The 17,643-nt window shown below is 44.5% G+C and overlaps 1 protein-coding gene across 1 annotated transcript in view; it reads left to right on the top strand.

Annotated features, from left to right (window-relative positions):
* LOC307070597 (alpha-1,6-mannosylglycoprotein 6-beta-N-acetylglucosaminyltransferase B-like) overlaps positions 1–17,643 on the top strand; it is a gene marked incomplete at both ends in the record, with an annotated part of 126,674 nt that overhangs the window by 91,403 nt on the left and 17,628 nt on the right. The window contains 3 exon segments of the mRNA XM_079729108.1: positions 4,575–4,677; positions 4,680–4,708; positions 15,120–15,253. Of these exon segments, the coding sequence (XP_079585234.1) occupies positions 4,575–4,677; positions 4,680–4,708; positions 15,120–15,253 (266 nt within the window).

Genomic DNA, 17,643 nt, shown 5'->3' with positions numbered 1-17,643 from the left:
GATTTGTTAATATTTATTAAAGGGGAATGAAACATTCTGAATAGACAGTTCTCAATGGCCGGATTTGAGAGGGAAGGGTTCCCAAAAAGATTGGAAGAGATAACTGATTTACACCGTTCTCTGCTCAGATTTCTAAAGTAAACAATGTCTTTGGAGACGGATTAGGACCACTGTCTTAGATCCGTTAAGCTTTATGTAAATATACAAAGTATTTAAAGCAGCATCGGCCAGTTCATAAACAAATGGGTTTCATCAGTGCTTTTAACACAGGTAAAAAGGGCAAGTTGCTTCAATAGAATAGGGAAAAGGCAGAATTTATAGTTATGTCTTTAATCTTCTTCTGTTAGGCGAGAGAAGGAAATAAGACTCCTTTTCGGAAAGCAGAGCGCTCATTCAAGCTGCCTCACCATTTCCATGAATTGCTAATGGCAACCGTGAGGCCTCTCCATTTCTCCCTCTCTCCATTATTCCAATTCCATTTCTCTTTTAAACCACCCTTCCTTTTTTCTCTTTTCCTAAAGTCCACCCTCCTGCCCCGAATGGACATTAACATTGGCGATACCGAAACCAATGAGATTGGCAGTGAGCCAATTATCTAAATCTTGGCCTTCATCAAATCACCCCTCCCCCCCCCAAGACACACCGCTGATGAAGGAGACAGATAGCCATCTGTGAGCAAACATGGCTCTGAAGAAGTCTAATGGAAAAGAGTGATGATGCATATTATATTAGCGCTGGCATTCCTCACAGTAGATGTCATTAATTTAATACAGCTTTTCAGCTCACTTAATAGGTGTGTGTGTGTGTGTGGGTGTGGGTGTGTGTGCGTGTCTGTGTGGGTGTTTTTGTGTGCGTGCAATTGTTCTTGTGTGTCTGTCTGTGTGTGAGTGCGTGCGTGTCTGTGAGTGATGAGGGCATTATGACGACTCGAGGCAAAGAAAGGGTTGCAAATTTACTTTTTCTTTTAACAAACGGAAAGAAACCCAATTTATTCAGTGATTGAAGAAAGGAAATGAAGGCTGGAACAGAACACACTGTTTAACCTGCATGGCATAAGTACAGGCCCCACGCACAGACAGCAATGAACACCCCGGGCGGCATCAATAAATCACAGAGAATTACCTCAAACATGTGAATTCGCATTTCCATGCAGAAAATCAGTGGTATATGAATCCTGGAAGGTGAGAATATTACCAACGCACCCAAGAAACCTCACGTACGCAGTGTTGGAAGTCAGTAGGATAAGGCGATACCCTGCATGAAAAGGCAGTGCATGTAAAAAGTCATTATGACGAAGGCACTTCTGAGTAGACAGCCGCCCGCCCTTAGCGGTGTGATGTTCAGGGTTGCATTATCGGCCCGGTGCTTGGTTACGAAATCCGAAGGTTGTGATTGGTCAGATGTTCCACGGTCGATGTTGGTGTTGAATGCCTCTAAAGCGGAGCCGCGGTTCCAATCGGTCCCGGTTCCACATTGATCCTTTATCAGGATACTGCTGGTTCTCCATGTGATCAGGCCAGGGTTGGAGCACAAGGAACGAGATTTGAGGCAGACCACCAGTCTGCCTCTGAACAGGGAGCTGTCCGGGGTCCTGAGCCCATCCTCTCCACCCTTCTACACTCCGTGCAGCTCTGTGGCACCACGGAAACGGTGAAGGAGACTGTGTTTGATTTCCTCTCGTGCTCTCATCAATACGGCTGTTTGGATCTAAGAGATCTTATCTCTTTTGTCTTCAAATTATCTCCGGTAGTATTACGGATCCAAACAAGCACACGTGCACGGATTAACATGATGGAGAGTAAAAGCGGTTAGCATACGGGGAGACCCATCAGAGTTTGAACAGCCGATTGAGTGGGGGGTAGGACTTGCAGGAGATGGAGATCTAGTGTGTCCCACACACACACAGGTAGCAACAGCTGAGATGTGTCAACATCTACGTAATACTGGGCACACACAGGATAATTAGCATTCAGGGCCCGCTCTTTCTTTCACTCTCCTACTTTCTACTAGTTATCTATGTTTTACTTTGTACTTTGTTGGTTTGGATATCAACACTTAATATTATCATCATAGAAATGCAAATAAATGCAATGCACGCTGGTATGGGTAAAGTAATTAGCAACCAAAGAGAAATTAGTAAACGCTCTCTCTCTCTCTCTCTCTCTCTCTGCAACTCCTTTTCTTTCTCTCTTCCAATTGCACTGTCTCTCTCTCTGTGCCTTCCACTGAACAATTGACCTTGTCTGCCATTAACTCTAATCTTGTACAGCTTCACTGCCTAAAGCTTTTGGATGTCACTTACTGGACTGAGATCCCCCCCCCCCCCCGAAGGCAGCCTGTGTTCCTTTATGTCGCCGGCCTTGGAAGTGCAGGCGGAACGCACTCATGGAATGTGGCTCTGATGCATTCGCTGTGCTCACATTGAAAGGGGTTGCAGCTCACCAGAGGAGTACAGGAGGGAAGGTCCCTCTATGCCCATTTGAAAAGAACAGAATCTGCTCCGTTTATGAGGCTGAAAATGTGAGTCATATTTGTATGCCAAAGACCCCTGGGTGAGAAATACCCACATTTTCTGCCATGTTCCTTTTCATATTTTTTATTCCCCCCCCGTTGGCTTCTGGTCCGTCTCGAAAGGTCACTTTCCAATTGTAGGTGACGTTTATATAATATTATGTTATTACTTTCTTCCGAAAACTTTAAATTGCTGTGGAAAAGCTCAGACACTAACTCTTGCACACATGGGTGAATGGCCGCTTCTTATCTGGCTCCCGTTCTCTGTGATTAAGAGAGATGTTATTCATGGGAAAGGGCATAGTCTGGTAATGCTATTAATGGGTAATGGACTTGTAAGAAATATGCAAGTCTAAGGCAAAGTGCCTACTTCAACTGGTCTTCATGTGTACAAGGTCGGATGTGTGAAATCAAGCAGGAAATCCTTTGAAACGTGCTGATGTGCATGCTTAAAAGATTCATGAGACACAGGTTAACCCACTTTGTAGGATCTAGTGGGTTACACAGGCATGCACACACTTCCATGATCATTTATTGATTTGTTAATGTCAATCTTTCACAATGTTCACTTCAGTTCTTGCGTCCACTTAAGGGACAATACTAGTCTGGATCATCAGACCCTTGCAAATAAACATCTGTTGCTGTTATAATTGATTAAAACTTGCTCTCAGGCATAATTTGAACAAGCAAGTGTTTTTGACTAATTATATTAGTAACAGATGTTTTTATTGAAGCCAGGAAACACTGTAACGATGGTTTGATCACCCAGGCTGGTATTGTCCTTTAATTATCCTTATTGTGTACAATCATTTGTGAAATCAATCACTTTTATCATGGCTTATTTCTCTATGCAGGGCCCGTGCCTGCTCTTGTATTAGTTTGGCTTGTACAAGGCTGTCAAAACGTATTTCAATCAAAAAGCCACTCGTGGGAAAATCACAACAAGGAGACAAAATACACTTGGGTTTCAAACCGCATCTGCGCCGCCCTTATCCTTGGGGCCGTTTGCCTCGGAAGGGCCAAAGTAAACGCTGGCAGACCACTCACAGGTCAGATTTCCAGTAGCACATCAGTGGCCATGGTAACAGGAGGCTCTTGAGCCATCACCATTAATGTCAAGTCCATTATATATCGCTACTCAGCTCCCAGCACTTAGACAAGACATGGATCTAGGCAGCCACCAAACACTTATACTTATCACAATAATATTGTCTGCCAATATGTTTATACAGACACAGTTATTGGTTAGATCCAAGATTGCACATATAGCGGAGGACAAACCTGTGCGCGCTTTGGGATTCTAAGCACATTTTTACACACACACACAACTTCCATCAGAGTGTTTTCAGACTACGGTACCGTCACAGGATGGTGAGGGCACGGTACCGTCACCGGACCTGTAGCTTATTTGCAAATGCAATCATAATCATCGTTAATTATTATCATTAAATCCTCAATCCCTAGCCTTAAATTAACACCTTCACCCCATTTTTCCTCACACCATAATTTCTTCTTTCAATCATCTAAAATGTTTTAAATGTGAGTTATTTATTTAATTGATTTAACCTCTTCTTCAATTTTATTTGTCATTTTGTTGTGGCAATTTCTGACAAAGAAAATAATTTAGCATTTTGCAAATAGAACCTCTATGATTAGACCTTGATATTACACATACACAGATTATTGAATCTTTGAAGATGCTTGGTGAATCCCGCCTGTATCTTTACATGGTCATGCTCTATTTATTCAGATAGTTTGCTTTCAAGAAGTGTCTTTTTCAAGAAGACTTTTTATCAAACAGATTGGGGAAGACAAATACAAGGCCACGTATTAACAATAGGCTCAGTTGACATGCATGATAAATGACCTGTTTTTTAATTGTTATGAATCAAAATAAATAATATATGTTGAAGAAAAATGTAACAAAATTAAACAATATAGTAAATTTGTGTCTCTGCTTGTGTGTGTGTGTGTGTGTGTGTGTGTGTGTGTGTGTGTGTGTGTGTGTGTGTGTGTGTGTGTGTGTGTGTGTGTGTGTGTGTGCGTGTGTGTGTCTATTGCAGGTTCCTAGGCGTTCCCCCAGGAAGAGGAAGTTGCCCGCTTACCGGCCCCTTGCCCTTTGACCTCATCTACACAGACTACCATGGCCTCCAGCAGATGAAGCAGCACACATGGGGCTGTCGCTGAAAAAACACAAGTAGGTTCACACATGAGATGTCCAGTAAGGGTGTGAGTGAGGGAGGGAGTGACAGAGTTATTGAGGGAGTGAGTGAGGGAGGGAGTGAGTGAGTGAATGAGGGAGTAAGTGAGGGATTGAGTGAGGGAGTGAGGAAACAAGCTGCAAACTTAGGGAACATGACCTTTTAAAAAATTCGAAGCCACTTTAACATTTCATTTATGGCACTAGAGTACCCGTGTAGAGCTCTCGCTGGTGTTTTCTCACCGTGTATAAAACTAAAAATATGTTCTGCCTCAGCTCAACTGGGCGCGTGCTAGTGCCGCTGGGCAACGAAGGACAAGACGCTGCCAAAGGTCTATCAAAATGTGAAGATGATTTTGGCAGTGTAGGGATACAGTGAATAATAAATACTAACGATCGTTCCTTAATTATAATAAATAATACAGTTAAAGCGATCGAAAGAGCTTTGTGTCTCGTGGGGTCCATTTAACCGTTATAACCGTTTAAAAGGCGCACTTTGGCCCACTGGACATGCTCTCCGAGAGCTTTGCACTAAGCGCCCTGCCAGCAGACGCCGACGCCACAGAGACCCCCTGGAAGGGCGTGCAAAAAGAGCGCCATCCAAGGCGTCTCCGAGGCGTCCGTGTCTGCCGTGAAGCTGCTGCTGCGTCTGTGTGGGATCAGCCCCTTGCTCATCAACCCCTGCCCCGGTTTCCCTAATCTCCCTCTTATGTCTCAGCAATGTAATCCATTTCAACACAATAGAAACTAAACCAGGGAGAGTGATAAAGCCATTTGTTAATTTTAGGATACCGTAGCCCAAATGCAAACTCCAATAAGGTCAACCGAGAAAACGGAAACACAAGATTTCAGAGAATTCCGTTGATTTAATTTTTCTGCCATTTTCTTTCGATTCTAAACAACAGCAGAGCCTCAAACCTGTTACAGGCATTTCACAGCCAATGCATTTCCCCTCTACCAGATACAAACTCCTGACGACCTGTAAAAATACGCTGGATCCTCGCCGAGTAGCCAGGGAGCAGCGTCAACGATCTTCCTCTCACACTGAAAATAGAAACACAGCGGTTCACACTCATAGCAGAACCCTCTTGGTGTTTGGCAAAATCCACATCGTCAGACAGCCTAGGTCGGCGCAGTTTAAACCGTGCCTCACCGCATCATTCCACATGTGTTATCCTCAAAGCGCCCGCAGCGGAGGTGTTGTAAGTATAGAGTATTCCATAAAAAAAACAGTGGGCAGACTCGTCTGAACCACTGAACCACTCTTCAAGTTAATGTTCATCTCAAGCACACTCCCCGGGTCCCTACACACAGCCCGGGTCAGGGCTGTGTAGGCAGAGCTGAGCTGCCTTGTTGGGGAGGTGGACTTCCCTGGCATGAGCGCCTGCCCTTCTACATACATGTTCCTCTGAGGAGAGTGCAGGGCTGGACACAATGTTGGATGTTTTAATCCATCAGTGTGTCAATGTAGCGTACCCGGGATCTCTGGCTCATCTGGCTCTGTTCCTGGCGATGTTGAGGGTGTGTTTAATATATTGAATTGTACTTATAAAGACAACATACTATGCAAGGCAATGAATCCACCAGGTTGTTTATGGCAGTGTGTGAGTGTACAGAAAGCTCACAGATCAAGCCCTGGCTTTGAGATGTTTCAGAGAAGGCAGGGGACAGATGTGACACAGGTTAGGTGATCACTAGGTAATAACCGTGTGTGTTTGTGCCTGTGTGTTTGACTGTTGCTGCCCTAGTCCCTGGGAGCACAGAGCTTGTAAAGTCATCGGATGCCAGTGAAAAGCCTGTTACCCCCTATGAATGTCTCTTCTCTCCCAGTCGAGTTGGAACACTCTGAGTTCATCTCCCTGAGCTGGAGCTTCAAACAAAGTCACAGGCAAACGTGTGCCTCACATAGACACACGCTTTCTCACACACACACACATAAACTACTGTACAAAATCAACTACTGTGAACAAAGAACAAGGGAGCATGCAGCGAGCTACAGACACACAAGTGAACACACACACACACACACACACACACACATAAAACAGATGTGTGGGTACCATGTGATGTGTCCCGCATTCCCTTCCAAAACGGAATTCACAGTATTCGTGCACACACGTGTGCAAACACGCATACACACTTACACACACGTACGGGCACACACACACACGATATACATGCAGTGATGAGCCTCAATCAAGACTTGTGTAAGGACCTTACTATTATTGATCAGAATTCTGAGAATTTCGATCAATTTAAACACTGGGGGGTGGGGAATAAGGGGACAACTGAAGAGAAGAAAGAGTGAGTGAAAGAAGGAGAAAAAACTAACAGCATTGAAGCTGACAGGAGAGGACCAAATTAGACGCCAGCGGAGAAGCGATGCTCTGTACTCACATTTGTCTTTTTGTTCATTTTTTCATGTCTTTATAGAAATGTGCTCAGAGCCTACAAATTGCTTTGGGCATCACTACAAAGGCAGAGCAACTTGTAAAGTAGGCCATCCCAGTCACGAGATTCGGGCAGGATGGAAGCTAATCTTGAACCAGTGCGGAGACAGGGAGCTCAGAATCGGAACGCTCACTGAGATTAGGTATATATATGTATATATATATAAATATATATATATACATATATATATGCATACATGTATATCTCACACACGTCACATAATTGTGTTAAACAATGAAACAAAGCACGTGTTCGGTTCACTTTTTGGACAAGCCCAACATGAAACCAATTGAGCCTGTCTTTGTGACATGATGTGACGTAATCCCACGCAAGACTGGGTATTCACGAAGAGCGCGTCTCTAGATTTTATTCAGGAATTAGAGCAGCAGCCCGGAGTGTAACTGACTGAAGCTTACTTTCAAAATGGAGCGAGCCTTACGGCTCAGCCCCAAACGCGTGGCCTCGATCGTGGCACCGCTTGGCAGCCCCCCGCTCTCTCTCTAGTGGCTGCTTGGGGGGAGTTTTACCTCTTTGTCGATGGAAGTGCTAAAACCAGGGAATGAGATTCCACCACGAGTCCGTACGGTCCACCAGTGCTCGCTGAAAGTCGATTGTTCAATCGCACGGCCGAACGAGCGCTGCAGAACGCACTCATTTGCATAAAGTTGAGCCATTAAGTGGAGCTGAAGTTGAACCTCTTTCCTGCCCCTTCAATGCGGAACCCTCACACGCCCCCACGCGAGCCTTCCGAGAATCCCTCACCCCACGCGAGCACGTGTCCAGCACGCCTCCTGTACAGAGTGAATGGGAGGCGAGTGCCAGACTCGAAGGTTCCACACCTCCTCTGGGGCCGGGGCCGTTAGCTGTGGCTCACTATGGGGTGAATGGTCCCCACCCCGAAATTTCGGCACAAACAACAAAGTGTGGTTAGGGTTATAAAAATCAATGTTGACAAAACTGTTTTTACAAGGCGTTGGACTGAAGCATAAAATTATGGGATTCGATTTTCATTGTCATTCTTTGGTAGGCGTTCACTCCCACACATTTGTGGAACTGTCATTCTTTCTATCTTGCCTATGTGTGAAAGCTCTATATTGACATTTAGTTTGTTTTCCCTGCAGCTGCACAGATGAAAATACACTTATGATGGACAGAATGATAGAGGAATAAACCAGTCTGATTGACAGGCTGGATGATGGCTTGGTTTGAGTGTGTGTGTGTGTGTGTGTGTGTGTGTGTGTGTGTGTGTGTGTGTGTGTGTGTGTGTGTGTTTGTGAGTCTGTGTGTGTGTGTGTGTGTGTGTGCATGTGTGTCTGCATATGCGTGTGCGTGTGTGTGTGCGTGTGTGTGTGAGCGTGAGTGTGTTGGGGGCCGCTGGACTAAAACCGCTCCTGCGGCATCACGCCAACGTCTTGAAAAGCGCACCTCAACGTGTTGATGTTCCTATCATTCCCATTCAGATCCACATGCACCAAAGCCACACTCCCCTTACACACTCTTCCACAGCCGTGTAACATGCAGGTTAAGTGTGGGACGTTTGTGTAACGTGCGTGTAACGTGCATGTGGATTTCAGGGCACAGACGTGATGTTGTGTGTGTTTGCGTGCATATGTTTGTGTGTGCACATGTATGCATGCTTTTTATCAGTAGGGATTTGGTTTGGACACAGTGGGAGTAAGACAGATAGAAGGAATTGCATTTATAGAGAGAGCATTTATAGAAAAAAACAACAAAGAAGGAAGGAAGGAGAATACGAGGGTTGTAAAGAATGGAAGTAACGGCCTTGGAGCTGATACCTGGAGCCCGACCACCGACACCTATAAAAGGAGAGCTCCATGTATTTTTTAAATCCAATTATGAGCGGGGGAAATGATTTACTGGTGGTCTGGAGAGCAATGCTTCACCGATTCTCAATGCCCACGTCTTCTCTCTCTCCAAGTGTGGGTGTCTCTCTCTCCCTCTGTCTCTCTCCGTCTTTCTCTCTATGTCTTTCTCTCTCTCTCTCTCTTTCTCTCACTTTCACTCTCTCTCTCTCTCTCTCTCTCTCTCTCTCTCTCTCAAACACACACACACACATACACACACACACACATACACACACACACACACACATACACACACACACACACACACACAAACACCCCACGAAACCAACACACATACATGACACACTCTACTAGGTGGTTCCGTTGCTCGCCGAGAACAACTTCTCTCTACGGCCTGGTCTCTAGTCGCCACACACGGTGGGCTAGATCCTACTGTGGTTCCTGGACATGTAAGCTATACTATTATTCAGTAATATAGCCAGGACATTCATGGATGTATAGCGCTTCAATTGTTATTTGGTTCATTCAACTTATACATCTTAACTTAGGCTTATCCATCATTCACTAAAATGTACACCCTTGCAAAGTAGATTGTGGCTTTGTGTTTATGGTTCTTATAGCTGGGAGTCTTCCTTTATGAAGGTGTTATTCGGGGCGGTGAAGACCAGGCTGTAGACAGTGTGACTCATGGCTTTCTGAATGATACTTTCTTTGTCTTGTGCCCTGCGCTGTCTCTATTATGTAACTCCAAGCAGACAGTCTAGTAGAAAAAACATCCATGTATCTCAACCCAGTTATCCAACGAACCCCCTCAGAGGGGGAACCTGGTGTTTAAGGGGGGGGCAATGACATTTAACTCCCCTTTCTCACTTATAATCTCTTCTCTTTTGCCCCGTTGGGAAGAAATGGGCTATTTTAGCCTTACATGCTGAGAGGCATGGTTAATCAAGCCCAGAGCTCTGGGATCAGGTCTCTGTAATTACTCCTGCTTTAAGTTTCCGCCAATGTCCACATTCATTATTTATGCCTTGTTACTCACTGCCCACCATCCTGTTGTGCGCAGTCCGGTGGTCCCTACGCACACATGTCTATTCATCAAGTAAATAAGCCAAGTGAAGCTAGCCTGGCTAGCAAAGAGTGCTAAGCACTCCTACTATCGATGTCTGCCGGACCCCAGTGGAGCCATGCAGGAGTCTGCAGAACTCGGCTCCTAATTCATGACAAACCTAACCTTTTACAGCGTTTTTATTTAGCAATTCATCAACTTAATGCATGTTTCTGGCCGCGTGTTTATTATTCTGTCTGCTGAATGTTAAAAGTGTTAAGGCCTTAAATGAATGGTCTATTAAGAGTCTGAATTACAGATAAAAGGTTAGCCAGTGTCCTTAATGGCCTTGCATACTTTTTTTTACTAAATGACCGGTATATCACTATATCATTACCCTGACTGGCCAGCATTTGCCGATTACTTGGGTTTTTATAATTCTGCTGAATTTAAATTTTTTAACATTTACCTCAGTACATGAAAAAATAGATGGTACTTTTACTCAAATACATTTGCAGTGCACTCATCGGTATGCCTACTCTCTACTAAATAAAATCTGAAAATATATATATATATATATATATATATATATATATATATATATATATATATATATATATATATATATATATATATATATATATATATATATATAAATATCTACTGGACAAATCCCAACCTGACGACCGTAATGTATAGCGAAGGCAGCAGTACCAACCTCCTCTTCCACTATATATGATGACCAAAGAAAAACACCCATTTGTTACAGCAAATGTTTTCCTATATATATGCTTGTTAAATTCTATTTGTGAAACTTGGGAACATTCCCCCTATAAATTGTTAATAATTAATAATAATTTGCATATGGATGACTTTTTCCAGGGTCACTTTCAACTAAGATATCTTTACTTTTACTCAAGTATGATTTTCTAGTGCTTTATAACCATCTGGCACCGTGCGCCAGATGGTCTGTTACACAGAACCATCTGGAAAGTTGTCCTTGGAAACTGTTTGAAAAAGGGCAGGCCCTTTTAAAAAGTACTTCATCCGTGGTTGGATGAACCCTCTGTTTATCACCGTCTAGCACCTATCACAGAGTTCAGGTAGTTCCTCATAGGCTGCAGATTGGTCGGAACTACTGTTGTTCGTTGTATCCCCAGGCATACTGTATATTGGATAGAATCTCCAAATCAAGCCGCCTGGCAAGGTGCGAATAGAGAATTTTGTAGAAACTTACTTCAACATCATTTTCATAACATTGCTATGCAGCATCAAACAGTCATGATCTTGCAATTTTTCCTGGAGGTGTGAAAACAGGTTTTAGGGGTCTTATTGTAAAAATGGTGCAGTTGATGATTCAGCTTTTTTTATATTATCCTGTGGACACAGGGAATGAGAACATAGTTATCGCTATAACACCTTTGAGATAATGTCATTAAGTCTTGATAGCGGGCTATAGGTAGTGTTATTGCGCTCAGTATCTTAGCCGGGGAAGACTTCCATTGTTGTCCCGAAAGGGACATTAAAACTGGTCACAGATACCTCCTGATTAGTCAGGAAAAAAACTACAACATATGATTAAAAGAGAAAAAAGAAACTGGACAGATAAGCCTCTCATTTAGAACTAATGTCGTGATTGTATTTCTTTCTTTGGCAAAAATATCAATAAAAAAGGATAAAAACAACCACTCAAATCCAAGTGGCTATACTACTCTTTAAACATCTGTGTTCAGCAGATTTACAAACATTGCAGCAAACTTCATTAGCATTTTCCGAAAACAATATCAAAACAATTGAAACTCAGGCAAAACTTCTGTACACCCACACAAGAGGAGTCTGGTTTAAATCTCACTGTTACAGTCGGCGACAGGCAGAACAATTCCATAGAAAGAACAATCCGTCCAGCCGGAACAAAGTGGTTACCTCAATGTGTCGTATTTTTCCGAGCCGGGCCGTCAACGGGGAGAGTGTGAGCGGGTGACAAGGTACAACCCCGTCCCTTTCCTCCTGGGCTGAGGCGTGTTGAGCCCCACTGAGCAGCCGTTTAACCCAGATTAACCCTGCGTCTCTGATCCATCTGATAGATATTCAGCTCCCCCACCACTCCACCCACTCTTGCTTCTTATCTGTACGCACAGGGCCCTGAGTTTCCTGAAATCTGCTGATTTATATTTTAGGGATGGGGGGGGGGGGGGGGGGGGTTTGCCCTTGGCCGTGTGAACAGTAGACCCCTTTACACAGAGGTGTCATCGTTGGACCAACGCAGAGGTTGCTCATGACACTAGCTAAGGGTCTGTCGTCGTACGTACCTGGAGGCTGATGTTTTGGCACTGTGTCTGGCACTGTGCTATCCCCGCCCAAAAGTTCTGCTATAACAGAGTAGGACTTCTGGATCCGAGATTACGTGGACCACATGCCTTCTCCACACATATAAACCAACTCAACACGAGCATAGTGAAACCGTGCTGACTCTGAGCTTACATTCTGTTTCCCTCTGTCGATCATTATGGCCTGGAGCCTGTGAAAGCCTCTTTCAAAATAAAAAAAGGATTGGACCGATCAGGAGGTATGATAGAACCAATCAGCCCAAGGAGGAGGTATGATGGGACCAATCAGCACTAGGAGGAGGTAGGATAGGACCCGTCAGCACGAGGAGGAGGTATGACAGGACCAATCAGCACCAGTGGAAGTATGATAGTACCAATCACTATGAGGAGGAGGTATGATAGGACCAATCAGCACTCATAGGAGAGGGTTTCAGTTCATGGCGGCGCAGTCAGCCAAATTAAAAAAACAATGGCATGGCCGAAGAAAAGTGAAAGCAAATAAAAGTACCTATATCCGCTAACACTGAATAAAGATGTTAAAAGATTTACATAAATTCGCATTGAAGGCCATTTCTAGAGGAGAAGATTTTTTTGCTTTTTTTTCCTTCCCAACCGGATTTGGCAAGAGCCCTTGAACAACGCAAGGACGTGCCCATGTTCGAAAATCTATTGCTGCTTGAATATCTTTTGCGCAACACAAACTGTACTTATGGACGATCTCACAAGGCTAACAATGTAGGAATCAGGGAATAGCATTTTAATGGGCAGAATAGGTTACACAGTTCACACAAGATCCAGGCAATAACCCTATTCGTCTATCTCCGAAGGCAGCAGAGCGGCCGGTGGATGCGGAGGCGAGCGTTGCCACAGTGTGCTACAGCAGTGAGCATGGCACTCAGGCTGCAGGGAAGCCTGGTCTTAAGACCACTACTGAAAGGACATTGGAGTAGAGGGTGGTGGGAGGGGGGGGAGAGCTGGTGAATTGGAGCGGAGGAGCACTTGGTGGAGCATAATGGAAATGAAGTATTTGGCACGGGGCGGAGGAAATGAATGTTCTGTACTTGAATGGCTATGTTCTTTTTCTCCTTATTTTTTTGTCTCCTTCATGGACCATTTATTGATCTCCCTATATATATATATAGAGAGAGAGAGAGAGAGAGAGAGAGAGAGAGAGAGAGAGAGAGAGAGAGAGAGAGAGAGAGAGAGAGAGAGAGAGAGAGAGAGAGAGAGAGAGAGAGAGAGAGAGAGAGAGAGAGAGAGACCACAAAGCGAGACATTGTCTCGTTATTACAATTTGTCTTACTCGCCTTACAATTTGCTGTACATTTTCCGTGTCCTTTTTATTTCATACAGAAACCGAGATAGGACCATGAGCAAACAGACTCTCTCACTCTCTTTCTCTCTCTTGTCTTCCTACTCTTACGTGCCCATGCACTCATAGGCACATCCATAAGCACACAGACACACACATTCTCTCTCACACACACACACACACACATGGAGGGTGATCTGGCAGAGGGAAGTCCTTTGACTTGGCAGACTATGCTTGTGCTAATCCCCTGAGCTCGCTATGTGGTGAGAATGAACACACTCACACATCTGTCTCTCAGACAAGGGCACAGTGGTGACGCTTGTGTTTGTTTGAGTGTGTTTTTGTGTGTGTGTGTGTGTGTGTGTGTGTCTGTGTGTGTGTGTGTGTGTGTGTGTGTGTGTGTTTGAGAGTAAATGTGCATGCATGCGTGTGCACGTGCATGTTTGTGTGTGTGTGTGTGTGTTGTGTGCGTGTGTGAGTGCGTGTGCATGCGCGTGTGTGTGTGTGAGAGCGGACATCGGAGGGAAAAAGAGACAAAGGTGGAAAAGGAGAGCGGAATATGAGGAAAACTTTGCAATCAGAATCTGCAAAGGTCTTACCAACTCCTAATTAGCACCCTCTGTTTAACCAGTCTCATACATATATATATATATATATATAGAGAGATAGTATGCATCTTCAGTATTTATATAGAGTGCCTAATTGCGTGTTGAGGAAGGTGCCCCTGTTCCGGCGTCAGAGCGCGGGAAGGGGACGGCCGTGTTGCGCTGTGTTGTTATTTTCACATTTCAACGTGTCTCACCTCCCACGCGACACCTCTCACCTTTGCTGTTCGCTGATATTTTGCCGTATGCACTCAGCTGGTCAATGGCATTTTCTCGTTGTTTGGGGGTAGAAATGTCAGACTAAGCGTTGTTGGTATTTAATGGTTTTTGCACTTCCCTTTGTTTACTGCTGTCTGGTCATGGTGTCTTAACCCAGGACTGATGCGCTGGATAGAACAAAGAGTAATGAGGCTGTAATTGAGTTCTGAGCCTGTACCTGCAGTGTGTCTCATCGTCGTTCATCTCAATGTACAGCGCGGAACAGAACATCCTCACCTGAGAATAATGAGAGTTATCGAAAAATACGATTACTTCCCTGATAATGACCGGCGTTCTATACATTATCCCTTACATATTGAGTTATTGACCAAAGTGTTTTTTCATAAATGTAAACACAGACACGTATAAAAAAGTTAAATAAAATAAAATAACAATAAACAAAAAAAGATAGTGCTAGCTAGACCATAAAGCCTGTCCAGAAAGATGATTCTCAAAAATATATATATATATATTTATTAGGATCTTTTATTGATAGCAACACAGGAGACAGAAAGACACTGCTGAATAGTCTCCCAGATGTGGATGAAACGTGACCCCACAGCGTCCTGTGTGTCCCTCCTCAGGTGCCATATCCGGGTGATCGACACCTTCGGGACGGAGCCAGCCTACAACCACGAGGAGTACGCCACGCTTCACGGCTATCGGACCAACTGGGGCTACTGGAACCTCAACGCACGCCAGTACATGACCATGTTCCGTAAGAGACCCAGCCCCTCTATAACCATGTTCCCCACTCTAGTCCTCTCCAGGAACAGGTTCTGTAGAGACCCAGCCCCTCTATAACCATGTTCCCCCCCGGTCCTCTACAGGACCAGGTTCTGTAGAGACCCAGCCCCCCTATAACCATGTTCCCCCTCTGGTCCTCTACAGGACCAGGTTCTGTAGAGACCCAGCCCCTCTAGCTTGGAGACCCTCTTGTTCACGTGACCTCACCTTCGGTTCCGTCTGGACCCGTAGCCCACATTGATCTCCTGAGATGTGACCGGGGCCAATCAGGCTCTGGGCCATAGCTGATGATGGAACCGTGTCAATCACGTAATCCCGCCCACTGAAATCGATGTGGGCAGCAAGAGGTCCAGACTAGTCCATGTTGCACCACAGAATGTGAGGTCAAGTGACCAGGATGGTCTCCAGGTTGCAACACCGTCCAAGTTGGGCTCACACCCTCCTGTTTTGTTCAGAATAATAATATGACACCTCTTGACGGCAAAGTCAGACATGAACATGGGAAGAAAAACAGGCCGCTTGTCAAGCATATTGCATGACTTTTACAGGGAAATAGAACACTCGTAACACAAGGGGATGTAAGTGTGGTACAAAAATACAAAAGGTGAAATCACATTGTACAGACATGGCGTATTTACACATTAAAAGTGAGTTTGAGTTGTCACTTCGGAAGTAAGCCAAAAAACGACCTCGTCTGCTCGCTGAATTTCACATACCTGTGTTCAGCAGGCAAGATGGTTTCCTTGTATCAATCGCGGAACAAATGCCTGGATTGGTCGTAAATGAGCCAGGAACGGTTTAAAATCAATATGGTCTCATACAGAGGCAGGTGCAGTCAACTAGAAACTGATATTCTCGCTGCGCATTTCATTCACTCATAGCTGACGGATGGCTTTGACATTGCTTACAAAGCCCCTTCAGCCCCTTCCAAGAAGTCCCGAGAGTGACATGATGGTGGTATCAGAACACTTGAATACTATGGCAATAAACAAACATACTAACTAACATAACACCTTTCAATCCCACAGGGGAAGGGAGCAGCCTCTCTGCACAAGGAGAATAGGTATAAAACTGTGTACAATTAACTAGTTAGTTAATTTGTGATAATACTATACTTAGGCTTCGTTTTTTCTCAGGTTTGGCCCCTCTGTTCCTCTTTTCACATCACCTCTTTACTCTTCTCTCCAGGTTTCTATTCCCCTTGGCTTCCATCTAGCCAGCCTCACCTTAGGGCGTGCTAGGGAAGGGGGTTCAGTGCCGCTGACTGTGTTCTTAGCACGTCATTATGTGACATTAGTCATTCACATCACAGTGGCTCAGCAGAGCCGAATAACAAACATTTGTTCTTCTGAGGGGCCACCGCTGCTGCCGCTAATGAGCCGCGGAGATCGTTCCCCACAAGTCGGAACGGAAAACATTCCCTGCATAAAAGAAAGAAAAAGAAAGCCGTGCCGATGTTTATTGATGAAGGTGACTCCCTGTTTCTAGAACAAAGTCTGGGAAGAGTATTGATCCTATATGAAGGGGGACAAAAGTGTTTATTTTAAACCTAGAGCCAAAGAAAAGAGGTTAATGTTTCACGGCTCACCGTCATTGGGTCGGCTGTTTTCTCCCCCCGGCTTTCGAGCCTTTGTGTCTATACACTCCCTGCTCAGGCTCTCTGCTCCAGCTCTCCTCCTCCTTGACTTCCCTCAGAGGTGCCGCGCCTCCAATTAGCACTCCAGGAAGTAGAATGTGAAGTGCAGCCTCTCCTGGAGCCCCAGCACCTCCACCACACACCCTACCCCCACCACACGCCTTACCAGCACCACCACCCCCCCCGCACAGCCACCACTCCAGCAGGCTCCTCTGGAGTTCAGCCCAGCTTAATGCTTAGTGAGGAAACCGTGGGAGTGTGGCTTGCTCAAGTCATGCCTCCGGATTTGGGAACTTTCAGCGAAAACCAACTTTTATTATTATGCAGACGGAGCATATGTTTTAGATGACAGGGTTGTTAAAAAGATCTGAATTAAAATGAGAAGGTGTTTTATTTGCCAGGTGAGCAAAGATGTCAAATAGAAAATGCAATTTTAGAGAGTATTCAAGATAATGTAAGATTTTAACAACCCTTTCAAAAGTATCTATGTCGATTGGTGGGGTTGTTAAGAGGCCGATTGGAAAACTGTCTAGCCTGCTATGTTTCCTAATTGATTTTTTCTTTAGAAGTTTAATTTAGAAGATATTATTAAATTTTACAATCATAACAAAAACATATGCAATTTCCAAGCATGAATTTAAATCCATGATCTATTCAACGTTCAAAGTATGGAGATAAGAGAAAGGAAAGGAGAGAGAACAAAGCAGAGAAAATGAGACAGAGAA

Source organism: Pollachius pollachius (genome assembly GCF_949987615.1).
Source record: "Pollachius pollachius genome assembly, chromosome: 2".
Taxonomy (NCBI): Eukaryota; Metazoa; Chordata; class Actinopteri; order Gadiformes; family Gadidae; genus Pollachius; species Pollachius pollachius.
The sequence above is the reverse complement of the archived record's forward strand: the minus strand, read 5'-3'. Positions and strand labels throughout refer to the sequence as shown.